Raw genomic sequence first — 14604 nt, 5'->3', positions numbered from 1 at the left:
TTCGGGCCGGCCTATACTCGAGTATATACGGTAATGTATGTCAAATACATGGACTTATAGTGGTTCAAATGTTAATGTCCAGTCCACCCAGCCATTCAAGGACAGGGTGCTCTATTTGGAAAAACTCAGATATTGGTCTCAGGGATTGTATTCACTTACCTTCCTTATTGGTTCGCAAATGTGAGTATGCACATCCTCGCACGAGCTCAGCCTTCCGCACATACGCTTTGCCTTTTAAAAGGGTCTAAATGAGATGCCATAGAACTGGGGCGGGTGGGCGGAGCCACCCACAATTTCCCCTACCGGTTTGGGGGAATACCACCTTTGATTGGGCTGGTGTAAGCTTTTGATGGATATTCAGACACAATGTGATGGATATTTTGCCAAGGAGCACCACAGTCACACTTAGGGGTAGAGACAAGACCCCACTTAAACAATGAGTACTGGCAGATACCATGTTTGGTACGGATCCTGTTCAGAGTTGACCAATGCTAGCGAGGAAGGTCAAAACCTGGCACCTTTTGTGTAGGGTCATCTATGTAACTGCCAGTATCTGGGCATTCAGCAGCCCATTTGGCTTTCCATTGTGTGTTGATGTCAAAGTTGTTATGTAGCTGTTGAGTGAGTGCCAGAGAGGGCTTCCTGGATTTAAGCCTGCCAATTGATAGATGAGGAAAATCAGTGTGCACAGGAAGAAGTGGGTTTCTCATAATTTTGTTGTACTCCTTCACTAAGGCTTCCTGCCTTCGTAGAGCTGGTTGTGCAATGGGACTCAAAACGGGGAGCCAGCAAGTAGGAGTAGATTTTACGCAGATCTTTGGTATATGAGCCCCTGCATTATCGACGATGGTGCTCATTCAGTTTATATTAAACTTAGCAGTTTACAATAAAACATATAAGTATTTTGCAGTTATCACAATCCCATCTACTGTACCTCATTGTAACTGTGGGCATTTTGAAACACAGCTACAGCTATTCAGCGATGAAGCATAATTCCTAACTTAAATAATCACTAAATTATTCAGAGATAGTTTTTTCCCCCGTTCCTAAATGACAATAAATTGATTAATCTTTATTTAGGAAGCAGCATAAAGTTCTGTACATGTGACCTGTAAAGAATAGAAAATCATTACTCGCACTGCTATATTTTTTGCTATACTAAAACGTTATGAAGAGGATTATCATTTAAATCAATATTACCATCGCCAACATTTTATATTAATCTGTTGCTATTTTGATTTGTAGGTGTAGATTTGTTCCTGAAGACCTGATGAAAAAGCAGAAAGCACAGCTTTCCTTAAGAGAAAAGGGCTTGTTATTTGAACCACATGTATGGTGCTGTGCAACTAATAATCTGGGCAAAGTATGCACAGAGCTTTATACAATAGGTAATACACCAGTACAAACTGAGTCTGCCTTAGGATAACTTGCTCTTGTTTCATATCTGTCATTGAACGTTGGTGAACATGTTGGCAGTCCTATTTTTATCAACAGCTGCAAAAAAGGTGCTGCTGAGTTTTATCCAAACCAATCCCTTAGATTTTGAAGCCATGATGTTCTTCTGCCTGGATCTCATTTGCCTTCAATCTTTCTTGGAGGATTATGTGAAGTCAGTAGTGGGTTCCTACCGATTTGGCCCAGTTCAGCCCAACCAGTAGTAGCTTGCTGGCCTGGGTCGCTGGAACCGGCAGTGACCCAGGCCTGACACCCCCCTGAATTGGTTGTCCTGGCGGCGCCATGGGCACCGTCATCTTGTTTTTTGCTTCCGCGCATGCGCAGAGCAATCAGCAGCACGCCCTTGAGTGAACTGGAAGTAGTCTCTACCAGAACCCACCCCTGAGTGAAGTATACCATATTTTTCCAGGTGTCGCATCACATGTCCAAAACATTATAACTTTCACTTTTTAATGGCTTTGATGATTTCCCTTTGCCTTCCCAGGTGGCCTATCACCTCCTCATTTCTGATTTTGTCAGCCCAGCATATACGTTACAGCCACCTGTAAATCCACATTTCAAATGCTTCTAGTCTCTTCAAGTGACTTTTTGCCAGAGACCAACTCTCTACTCCGTAGAGCAGGATGGAAAAGATGTAACATCTGACAAGCTTGATTTTCAGTCTTAGGCTTGTGTCTTAGGCTATATAGCTTAGAATATATTAATTTATGTTAACTGTGCCTTCGGATTCCTAAAGTCAAGAATAAACTTCAGCACAGAAAGAACTACTCATGGGCATATAGCCAGAGGATTGTTCTTACTGCTTCACTCCATAAAGAATTTAAAAGTCCCCCTCCTCCCCAATATTTAAAGCTATAACTGGATTTGAAGCATAATATCTAAGCAAAATAACTGGGAGTCAGGCGGCATATAAATTTATATTATTATTATGGCTGGTCCCAAAGTCAACCAAATGTTTAGATGATTTATTATTATATCTGGGAGAGACTGGTAAATATGTTTGGTTGCTTTTGCATATAATCAGATTCAAATGCACAAGCTCAAACATGAGCTACAGATCTTAATAACAGTGCAATTTAACTCTGACTTTAACCTTAACTCTTTTGTTGGAAGTAAATAACACTCTTTGTGTATATGCTATGTATAAGACTGATATTGGTGCAAAATGTTACAATGCATTCTTTACATGTTCTAATTTATATCTGTATAAACTGGGGAAATAATTTTAAGGTTTTGATAAATTGATTTTTTATTGGCTTGGTATGCTGGCTGGGGAATTCTGGGAGTTGAAGTCCATAAGTTTTAATGTTGCCAAAATTGGATACCCCTCCCCTAAACCAAGGGGCACAAATACATTCTTAGACTTTAAATCATAGGCCAGCAGTTTACCATTTATGAGTCACATAGAATATCCAGCTCACTCTGGCATCCCCTAACCCACCAATTGCAAGAACTGTAATGTCTCACCCTAGAAAAATAAGACTCTCTTGTATTATTTAATAGTAGAAGTTATAAAAGATTTCAGCATGTTGGTTTATGGTGTTTGGTCAAAATACAGATCTGAGTGGAAAAAGCCCTGGGCAGGAACTATTTCTCAGAGTTGGAGATCCACTGTTCTTAAGATGCAGATCCAAATATAGTACTTCTCAGTTTGGAAATAAGTGGCATTTTGGAAACAAGCAATTAAAAAAGGTAATGAAATGGTCCATTTTCCTGTGATAGTTACTACTAACAACTCCCACTGGTTATATTAAATACTAACTGACATAAAATGTATGATTTTAGCATACTTCATTTCTCATACTTCCCAATTCAAATAAGAACAGTTAACTACATTCAATTTGTTATGAAACATACTAACCGTTCTCTTTATAAAATGTTTGAGTTGTTCAGCATTCTTAACTTGCTAGGTTTCTTTTAATAGCCTCCTTTCTTACATTACATTGGAGTTGTTCTTAAAGGTTAATTCCTTTCCTACTCTATAATGTTAAACTGTTCCTTTGTTTGTTTGGTTTGAGAGTTTGCTCTCAGTTTGATATTTCACTTCTGATCCAAGAAGCTTTTCAGCCCTGACTGGATGGTGGGGAATGGAAGGATCCAGTCAGAGTTCAAAAAGCTGATTGGATGAGAAGTGAAACATATTGAAAGCAAAATAACAAAGTCCAGTTGCCTCTTGGGAAAAAAAAAACACCTTTGGGACCTCCATGACCTGGATGACTGAAAATCTCCATATTCATCCACCACTAACATATCCCCCAATGTGAAACTTTACATAGGTCCCTCCTGAATAAAAGCTATGGGCTCTTACATCCTAATCTTTATTTAAACATTTAGAGTATGACGCTAGAAGGAAGATTGCTATTGAGTTCATCTTGGGTTAAGACTCTGTATGCATTTATGTCACACGTGGAACAACATAATGATGGTAATTATACTTGTTCTTCTGAAGAAATTGCTGCCAAGAAAACTGCTATAGTTAGAATTTTAGGTAAGACATATTTACTTACGTTGATATATGCAGTAGAGGTAATTGATAGGATAAAATATATGTTTTTTTCTATAGAATGTTGACAATGAAGATAAACACATGTTGTCATTCCCCCAAACCCACCCCCAAATACTGTATCTCATGCCAGTGGATTGTGGCCAATTTTTCTCTTGATTATTGGATGGAGGGTTATTGGCCAGTTAAGGTCCTCTGAGTCTGTGCAAAGGTATAAGAATCTAATTTCCTTGTTTTTCCATTAGAAATTGGCAACTGAAACATTGATTCTATGATTACTTGTGGCTTACCCCCTCAAACTTTCTAATTAAAATTTAAGAGACTTAGAACATTCCACTTTAGACAGTCTCTCCATTCTTTTCTGGGCTTATCATATAGTCACATGATTGATTTAACTATGGTTAATTTCAATTGTAATAGGGGTTTGAACTAATAATTGTTATTATTCTTGATGCAAATGAATATTTGGTTTTGCTAAAAGGGGAGGAAAAATAAGCACTCAAATGTGCTAGATATTTCCAGTATCACTCCTTTTCTGGCCCGCATGATATCAATCCAAAATTAGAAGTCAAATGTAAATAAGTGTATATCATGGATGCAATACAATTGCATTGCTTTTATTTTGAATGTTTTTTTTTAATTTACATAGGTGAGCCCATGGGTGCCTATATGCCTTCACAACCCCAGTTTTTCACATGGCCCCTTGGGAAAATTAATTGTCCACCTATGGTATAGGAGAACAGAAATGTTACTATGCTTGAGTTATTTGACTTAAATTACACTTCTTCAGATCTTCGGAATCCTATTCAAACATGCATATAATTGTCCAGCAATTTTTAAATCTATTTTCTTCTGTACAGAAAGAACATACTTTTTGCAAAATATAATTTTTGATAGATTAAAAGGAGCTACTGATGAAAAGTCAAAATAATGTAAACATGTTATGCTCTGATTGCAAGGCTTACTAACTCTGTTAGTTTCAAAATTTTGTATTCAAAAGTTATTATGTTTAGAGATAGGCCTTTCAATAAAGGTAGCAATGACCATGTTTATTGGATGATTATGAAAATTATAATTTAACACCATCTTTATTGGAGAAAGAAATGGCAACCAATGTCTATTAATTGAGAGTCAAATAGAACTTCTATTCTCTGGAATATACAGTATTGTGAAGGAATATACAATATAACAAGGGAATGTTATCACATTAAAGATCAGCCTCTAATCTTCCTAAGCAAATTTAGCTGCCACTACTACTTGTAAACATATAGCTGAACTATATAAAAAATGATCTAGGTGGGCCTCATATGTGTTCTCATATTTTTGCCCCTGTCAGAATGAAAGTCTGCCATCCGTCCATTCAATAGTCGTTTAATTGCTGTAGACCAAGGAATACCAAAAGTGCTTATGTTCAAATATGTCCTTCAAATAAATACTGAATTCTGCCACACAATGTTGATCTATCATTTAACAGATAAAGGGTTTATCAATATAACCAATGCAAAGGAAGATTTTGAAGTTGGCATAGACGAAGATACCTGCCTTGAAGTTAAACTTAAAGCCTATCCACCAATCAGATGCATTTGGATATTTTCCCAGATGTCATTTCCATGTCAGCAAACTTACACAGACACTTACAGGTAATTCACTTTCTTTGATTACTTTGCTGCTATGCGCTTTGGCGCATTTTCTCCACTTCTAAGATGTTTAAAGCTATGCTATTTATTTGTTGCATATGTTTTTATTTTTTGTATGCCGCAATCTATTGTTTCTCCAATTAAATTAAAAAGTTCAGTGACAGAGAACTTTAATGTGGCGAATCCTACCAGTGCCTTGTCAAATCGGGGGGCTGTGTAACATTTTTTCCCATAATGCAGCAGAAAGATTTGAATGCATCCCGCTGTAATTCAGCATGTTGAAGTTGCAGAGATTTTTGTGTAAAAATGTAAGCATTGATCTGACTTGAAGGTGCTTCAGTTTGGTTGAGTTCAGTCTTCTCCCTTGGGATATGAACTTAAGACTTATAAATAAATAGATAAATAGCAAACAAACAAACAAAATGAATTAATTCCTGAGGAATATATTGATGAATTTCCCAGTATGCTCTTAACACCATTCCAGGTTCAAAGTGTGAAAAATTGACAATAGTGGCTACCAGAACCAGGCTATTTTTAAAACTGAGGTATAGAACAAGTGATACTGAGGGATACCAGGGCAGAGAAATTTACAGCAAAAGTTATTTGTGTGTCTTGAAGTTACTTTCATTTTCATTTCTTTCTTCTCCATGTCCCCTCTTCTCTTCCAGTATTAGTTTATTAATTATCTCTCCGTCCTTCTATCAGACAGTAATGAGGACCAGCAAGGCAATATTTTTGGTGAACTTTTTAAAGCCCATGGCTCTGAATCAGGAGGTCCCTGAATGATGCAGGATCCAGAGTTTGTTCTGATAGTACAGTAGCAGCACTATTGATGATAAGTCCCACTTGTTCTGACCTAGTCTTACCAAGAGCATGAAGCAAACTCCTTGTCCCGACAAAAAATCCTTTTATTAATTTACTGTGAATTCTTCTCATTCACATCCAACAAAGTCTTCCAATGGTCTTTACAGTCTTTACAGTCACAGACCTTATCTAGCTTGGAGAGCTGCCTGGCTAATATCTGCAAAACTTGGCAAGGAGTCTTGGAGAATCATGAACCAATTAAGCAAACTAATAGTCTCCTGCAAACTCCACTCCCCTTGCGCTCCTCTTTTATTTCCTCTTGGAGGGGCCATTCATCGTCCACCTATGGCCTTGCTTCCAATTCAACCCCTATTCTTTAGCTGTTCCCTTCGTCTGGCAACTCTGCGCATGCACACACTGGGAACAGGCTCCAGCTGTTCATCTGCTTCACTGATGTCTGACTCTGAAGGCAGCTGATAACTGGCTCATGGCTCTGGCCCCTCTGACACAGAGCCCTTATCAGAGCCTTCCCCAGACTCCAGGACTGGCCCATGTTCTTCCCCAGCCTCCTCACTGTCAAAAATCTGCTGCCAGCTCCGCTGGCCACTGGCGGGCCACAACACTTCTATGGAATTGTTTGGTAGTGTCATGTGCTGATGTACTTAAGACTGGTTTGGGGGGAGGGGTTGTTACTGTACTTTTAACTTCTAGACCAGTGATAGCAAACCTTTTGTGGGTTGCGTGCAAAAAGTGGGCGGAATGCAGGGGGGTCGTACATGGGCGTGCCATAATGCTATGTGCACAACCCCAGCACGCATGCGCGCACAACCAGTGCTCCCCCCCATTTTTGGTGTGCTTTTTTCACCCTCTCCACCTCCAGAGACTTTATAGGAGCCTGAGGAGGGTGAAAACAACACCCCCCCCCCGGAGGCCCTTTGGAGGCTTCAAGAGCTTCCCTGAAGCCTCAGGACTGTGAAAAACCGGCCCTATGGGCAAACTGGAAGTTTGGGAACAGACTTCTGGTTTGCTCGTAGAGTCGGTTTTAGCCTTCTGGAGCCTTCAGGGGCCTTCAGGAGGATTCCCTGAAGGTTCCTGAGGGCAAAAAACAACTCTACGAGCAAGCTGGAAGTACGCCCTGAACTTCCAGTTTGCCCGTAGGGCCGGTTTTTCATGCTCCAGAGGCTTCAGGGAAGCTCCTGAAACCTCCAAAGGGCGAAAAATGGCTGAAGTTAGCTGGCCAGCACGCGCATGCATGCTGACCAGCTGACAGGGCAATGCCTCGCATGCCCGGATAAATGGCTCCGCTTGCCATCACGGTTCTAAACAATGGATGTTACGGGTGATTTTGGAACATCTAATTATTTTTTGATTAAGATAGCAAGTTGGATACTTAAAAGGTCCTAGTTTAGTGAGATGTGTCTTGGCTTCTATGATTCGGCAAACATTAAGATCGAAAAATAAATTTTTGCCTCCCCCCCTTTCATTTTTTTAAACACAAGGAGGAAACTGGTAGGTCTGTGTGTAACAGACCTTGAAAGTACATGGTGGCCCTATGCAGCTTTGTGGGTTCCTCTACTCTGAAAGTTTATTTAAAGAACTGTTTCAGAGCACTTTTTATTTAAGCCTGACTAAGGAACCTAAATTTCTCATCTGCTCAGCCTTCTTTTTTGATTTGGTTACCATGTACAGTACATTTTTCTGATGTGACTATCCTTACACTTAGTTTGATCCATACTGTATGTAGATGCCTATCCCAGAGCCTGTAATTTATTCCAAAAAAGATTGTCCTAAATCAGAGCTGATATTTAATCCCCTGCAGTTTCTACATTTGTTTCAATCCTGTCCTCTAAAGCAAAAGAAATTAAGTCACAGCCCTAGCACAGAATTGGATGGAACTATGCCTTATTTTATCTGAGACGCGGTGGCTCAGTGACTAAGACGCTGAGCTTGTCGATCAGAAAGGTCAGCAGTTCAGCAGTTCAAATTCCTAGCACCACATAACAGAGTGAGCTCCCGTTACTTGTCCCAGCTTCTGCCAACCTAGCAGTTCGAAAGCATGTAAAAAATGCAAGTAGAAAAATAGGAACCACCTTTGGTGGGAAGGTAACAGCGTTCCGTGCGCCTTCGGCATTTAGTCATGCCGGTCACATGACCAGAGAATTCTTTGGACAGCGCTGGCTCTTTGATTTTGAAATGGAGATGAGCACCGCCCCTTAGAGTCAGGAACAACTAGCACATAATGTGTGAGGGGAACCTTTATCTTATGCCTTATTTTATGAACGCAGCCTTACGTTGTTATAGTTGCTTTGTGGCATTGCTGGCTCATTAGTATGATTACTAATAATAGTCTCTTTTTTGTTCCTCTCAAATTCTTTTTGCGGCTGTCTCTGTTGTTGTTGTTGTTGTTTTGTCTTATTTTTTTTTAGGATAGGTGTTAAATATATATATTATTCTTTGACTCTTTTCCTGCAGAACAGAGGAGACACAACAAAGCAAGGATCAGACCTGCTATTTCTCTGTTCAAAATTAGCAGCTATCTCCAGGGGATAAAAGAGAGCAATGATTTCTAAAAAGAAACAAGTAACTGGAGAGTAGAAGTGACTTTAGCAAATGTGTAGTAAAAAAGCAAAAAGCTGAAGAGCTTATCCCATTCTTTGCTCAGATGAAAAGAGGAGCAAATAATGCATAATACAGTGAGACAAATTTCTATATTTGAAAATAAATAAATAAATTCCTCGCATATATTTTTTCTTTTTTAGTATTATGATTCCACTCCACCTACTACTTCCTCTAAGATTTTCCACAAAGCGGTCTTGGTACCTTTTAGTTTTCTGTTCCTTCTTTATTTGCTTTCACTTCTTCAATCAAGCATAAAGCAAAACTTATTAAGGTTTATACAACAAATCTTCCTTTATTTTTCAGCAGAAGTTGGTTTAATTTTCCAGACTGAATCAATCTTATGAAACTAAAATCTATGCATAACTATTTTTGGTTTTTTTCCCCACTTACACGCATAGATGGATGGATGGATGGATGGATGGATGGATGGGGGAGAGAGGGAGGGAGGGAGGGAGGGAGAGAGAGAGAGAGAGAGAGAGAGAGAGAGAGAGAGAGAGAGAGAGAGAAAGATTCTGCTGGAGGCTAGGAGAAGATGGATAAACACATTTCTATGACCATCATGGAGCAGCTCACCTGTATCTTTGTATTAAAGAAGAATGGAGAATTGTGGCCCTTACTCACCTACAAGCATTTCTGGTTTTCTATGGCTACCAAACATGCACCAGTAGAAAGCCAATTAATGCTTGCGATTTTGCCTTCAGAGATGGGGCTTGTAAAAAAATGTTCTAGTCCTTTTTTTTAAAAAAGTGATCTTATATATCCCATATCACGCATAATATGCCTTGATTCTCAAGAAAAATGCCATTAAGGAAGAAAACACATTTGGTGGAAACATAGTTATTTGTGATTTGCTTATTTTCTCTTATAATTCTCAAGAAAGCTCCTAGATCCATAGATTTAGCCCTCTGCTCAAGACTGGACTATTACAATGCGCTCTACATGGGGCAGCCCTTGAAGAGTATTCGGAGACTTCAACTCGTCCAGAATGCAGCCGCGCGAGCGATCGTGGGTGCACCTCGGTACACCCACGTTACACCTATCCTCTGCGAACTGCACTGGTTACCGATCAGTCTCCGGATACGCTTCAAGGTGCTAGTCGTAACTTATAAAGCCCTTCATGGTATTGGATCTGGGTACTTGAGAGACCGCCTGCTGCCAATTACCTCCCACAGACCCATTAGATCTCACAGGGTTGGCCTCCTCCGGGTGCCATCTACCAGCCAATGCCACCTGGCTATTACCCGGGGGAGGGCCTTCTCTGTGGCAGCTCCGGCCCTCTGGAATGAACTCCCCGTAGGGATTCGGACCCTCACCTCTCTCCAGGCCTTCTGAAAAGCCGTCAAAACCTGGCTTTGCCGGCAGGCCTGGGGGTGATGAGTTCCCTCCCCTCTCGACATGTATGGTTGTGCGATTGTTGTCGACTTTTATTATTTGTATTTTGTCTTTTATGTTCCCCCTTATCCCCTTTGAATTGTTCGCCGCCCTGAGTCCTCCCGGAGAACGGCGGCATACAAATAATAAAATACAAATACAAATATAGGTAGATTTCAAGAATATCCTCCTGTGGATTTCCGTTCAGTACCACTGAAATCCCACCAACATGAATTTTGATGAAACTGCAGCTGAACTGTTGTTCCAATACATTCATCATCTACATTTTAGGTAAATCTTACACCCGCAAATCTCAGGATTAAAGCAAACAAACAAAAATTATGTGATAAGATTCCATCAACTGTGTGTGGCTTTTTAAAATTATTTCCTTGAAATCGGTCATGATCAGAGGTTCCTTAAAGGATAAGACACTACAGATATCCCTTTTCTTTCAAAACTGCTAATCTACAAGTAGCTGTTCCCTGCTGAGAATCCCATTGCATTTGGGCTCTTTCTTTTCGCCCCACAAGGAACATGTTAAAAACCATCTAGACTCTTTTCTAGCTACAGTGGAAACCAGCCCTTGCTGTGGGAACTGAAAGAGCTGCCACTGTGCTAGCATAATAACATCTTGTTCTGATTCTCCTGTTTGTTTTATGGCTGCTGGGTGTTTTCTTATATGGACAACAGCAGGATAAGGCTGTGTAAATCATCTTTTGCAGGAAGACTTAATGGCAGGGTGTAATATTGTGGTTCTAAAGCTGTTCCAGTGATGCTGTAAATAACTAGTAAAGACTCCTGGATCAGTAATCATTTGGTGTGTATACCAGTGGTGAAATTCATTTTTTTTTTACTACTGGTTCTGTGGACATGGTTTGGTTGGGCGTGGCAGGGGAAGGATCCTGCAAATCTCCATTGCCTCCCCACTCCAAGGGAAGGATACTGCAAAATCCCCATTCTGTCCCCACTCCAGGGGAAGTATACTGCAAAATCCCCATTGCCACCCCACTCCAGGGGAAGGATACTGCAAAATCTCCATTCTGTCCCCATTCCAGGGGAAGGATACTGCAAAATCCCCATTGCCACCCCACTCCAGGGGAAGGATACGGCAAAATCCCCATTCCCACCCCACTCCAGGGGAAGGATACTGCAAAATCCCCATTCCCATCCCATTCTGGGGCCAACAGAGGTGGTATTTTCTGGTTCTCCAAATTACTCAACATTTCCACTACCGGTTCTCCAGAACCTGTCAGAACCTACTGAATTTCACCCTTGGAGTATACCTTACTTAGCTTGTGTGACTATTTTGATGTCCGACAGGGAAAGCGAAGGAAGAAGTCCAACTCATATATTTCTAGCTGTCAATAAATTGACCCTGAGTCTTCTGCCTGCCTCATCTTTCTTTCCTTTGAACTACTTGTAATGCTTTGTTCTTTCTTGCTCTTTCTTGTGCTATGCCAGGCCAGCATCTGCTGTTCTTGAGTTCATCACAGTGCAGGGAAAATAATTAAACTACAATCTGCATTTTTGAGATGAAGTTAACATGTAGAGGTAGGAATTTTCTGTTTGAGCAATATGTATTTTTATCTGAGATTTCCCAAGGAGTAGTAAATTTGAGAACAGGTGAAAGAGAAATGCAAGCTCTTTCACCCTTTTCATTTACTTGTATTATGCAGAGCTAGATGGCTGGTGCAGGCTAAATGCAGGATTCAAACCTCTTTTTGTAATCTTGTTTTTTGCAAAATAGGAGGTGTGCTTTTTTTTCCTGTTAAGGAAGTTTCATTACTTCCCTTGAAATCTTTGGGTTGCTACATGCCACAACAGGATGGTCAAAGTCAAATATAGGTAGAAATGCGGTTGTATCTTTATTTAGGGTACCAAATGAGTGACCACAAAAGTGGCAAAAATGCATCTAGGTGTTTTCTGTTCTTTGCAATTCGTACATTTTGTAGTTCATGGAGTAACTATAGAGCAGGATAAATGAAGAAAAAAAAACAAAGTTGGAAGATTCAGACTCTAACACCTGGAAGACTTCATTTGATCCAAGAGGTCTTGAGAGTTCTTGCCCTTTGCTATGTTAAAACTTTATTCTCATAGTGGTGCTATAGATTCTCAACTATCCCCCTCCCACCAGATCAAAGCTGAACATGAAAGCTGACCTTGATGGATATAAACTTAATTGTTTGTATTAGTACAGTTTTTTAAAGATTAGAAATAGGGTTATTATATCATCTATTTATCTGTCCATCTACCTATCTCTCTACATACCTATCTAATTAGCTATCCATCCTGTTCTTAGTTTATATAAATGACTGGACTATTGATCAGAAATTTGGACAGCCAGTGTGGTAGAGTAGTTAAGCCGATGAAATAGGAATAGAAAATCTCAGCTCCTAGTCTTAGCTAAAAAGTTGACCTGGTAGGCTTGGGCCAGTCATCCCCTTAAGCCCCAAACCAGAAAGTTTAAAAAACAACTACCTACCAATCAGAACTTCAGCAATAGGCTACATTATATGGTCCAATGAACAGAGTTTCATCCTGAAGAAGTAGAGGAAGAGCGTTTTTAATTGCAAAACTTTTTTTCTGGCCTCATAACAAGAGGGAATATTAATACTCTTTCAAATGTACAAAATCCATCTGTGTCCTGCTTCTGATCAAATCAGCAGAACTGAGGGAGGTTTCTGTAGAGAGAAAAAAATGGCTTTTTTGTATTATATGGCAGTGTTTCTCAACCTTGGCAACTTGAAGATGTCCGGACTTCAACTCCCAGAATTCCCCAGCCAGCAAATGCTGGCTGGGGAATTCTGGGAGTTGAAGTCCAGACATCTTCAAGTTACCAAGGTTGAGAAACACTGTTATATGGCATTGGAGGAAAGGTCAAATACATGACCAAATGCAAATGCAATATTGTATCTGTGGTTGATTTCCTAAAAGTCTGTCTGGTTGGCCCCTTTGTAGAGTTTAGGAAGCTTCCTTTCCTTATTGCAATATAAACGAAAAGAAAATGATTTTCCCATGAATTAGTTCCATAGTTTCAGATGCCACAGTGAAGATTCTGCTTCGGAAACCTTCATGGGAGAACAACATTACTTGGTGATTTGGTGGTTTTTATTCTTTGAGAGTAACATGGGTAGCTTAAGAACTCACCATAGAGCCTTTCAGTAAAGACTACACCTGAATGTACACTTGAATGATCCTTCCTTCCTTCCTTCCTTTATGAAACAGCATCTCTGCAGGCTTCTGTGATCATAAACGCCAACCGGGAGAATATTTATTCTATGCAGAAAATAGTGATGTGTTTGTAAAGAGGACATTAAGGCTCTATGTGAAGAGTGAGTATGTTTTAAGAAACAAGATCAATCAATATTCAGTACCATGCTGCACCTATTAACAGGTTTAATTTTTACCCATCTTTTCCATTGAATCATGTATTCTCCAACTTGTCTCCCTTAAATATGTGTTGAGACTAAGTAGGAAATGAACGAAGTGCAGTTCATAATGGAAACAATGTTAAAAATAATTCAAGTACCACATCAGTTAAATTGATCAAAACAGTAAGTTAAAACCGGGTACAGTGGACTCATATTAATGAACCATCTGCTTAAATTAACAAAAAAAAATCTCTTTCTGCCAGCCAAAGTTATATAGGCAAATCGGTCTACTTGACCTCACTTATTCCTATGCATTTCTTTCATTTCTGTCTTATCTGTGTGTGACAGTCCACTTTACCGAATAAAGCCATTATTTCAAGTTAGTTTTGTACTTGAAATAGTTTAGCCACATCTAAATGATGTCTTTAATTAACTGAACATCTATACAGGGATGTAAATGTAGCATTCAAAGGACAGGGAAATTTCAGAGCCCTTCTTCTGGCAGGGAAGGGTCATGGTTTGATGGTTAAACAGCCTGCTGCTAGGCAGGCATGTGCAAGATTGAAAGCATTTCCAAACTGGATGGGGAAAATCTTAAATCTGAGACCCTAGAGAGGCAGGCTAGACAAAGCAATGGCATGTTTATGTATTTGTGATTTATAACTTTAAAAAATCTATTCATCATGTACTGATGCCATGTAGTCTTTCTGTGCTTCAGGAGTGGGGATTGGTGTGGGGGTTGATAGTTAGCTAACTAGCTAGTTAGCTATCTGGCTAGATAGGCTGGCTAGCTGGCTGGCTGGCTGCAATAATGGGAATGAAAAATTTAAAGCTACTTTTTTTG

At 39.8% G+C, this 14604-nt stretch overlaps 1 protein-coding gene across 1 annotated transcript in view; it reads left to right on the top strand.

The window, feature by feature from the left end:
* The window catches only part of FLT3 (fms related receptor tyrosine kinase 3), a 66515-nt gene that overhangs the window by 25715 nt on the left and 26196 nt on the right, over positions 1-14604 (top strand). Inside the window, exons 6-10 of the mRNA XM_032219939.1 lie at positions 1246-1388; positions 3014-3147; positions 3790-3943; positions 5433-5598; positions 13615-13721. Coding sequence (XP_032075830.1) covers positions 1246-1388; positions 3014-3147; positions 3790-3943; positions 5433-5598; positions 13615-13721 — 704 coding nt within the window. The remainder of the gene's footprint in view (positions 1-1245; positions 1389-3013; positions 3148-3789; positions 3944-5432; positions 5599-13614; positions 13722-14604) is intronic.

This window comes from Thamnophis elegans, chromosome 6 (assembly GCF_009769535.1).
Source record: "Thamnophis elegans isolate rThaEle1 chromosome 6, rThaEle1.pri, whole genome shotgun sequence".
Classification (NCBI taxonomy): Eukaryota; Metazoa; Chordata; class Lepidosauria; order Squamata; family Colubridae; genus Thamnophis; species Thamnophis elegans.
Note: the sequence above shows the minus strand (reverse complement) of the source record. Positions and strands in the feature narration are given on the sequence as shown.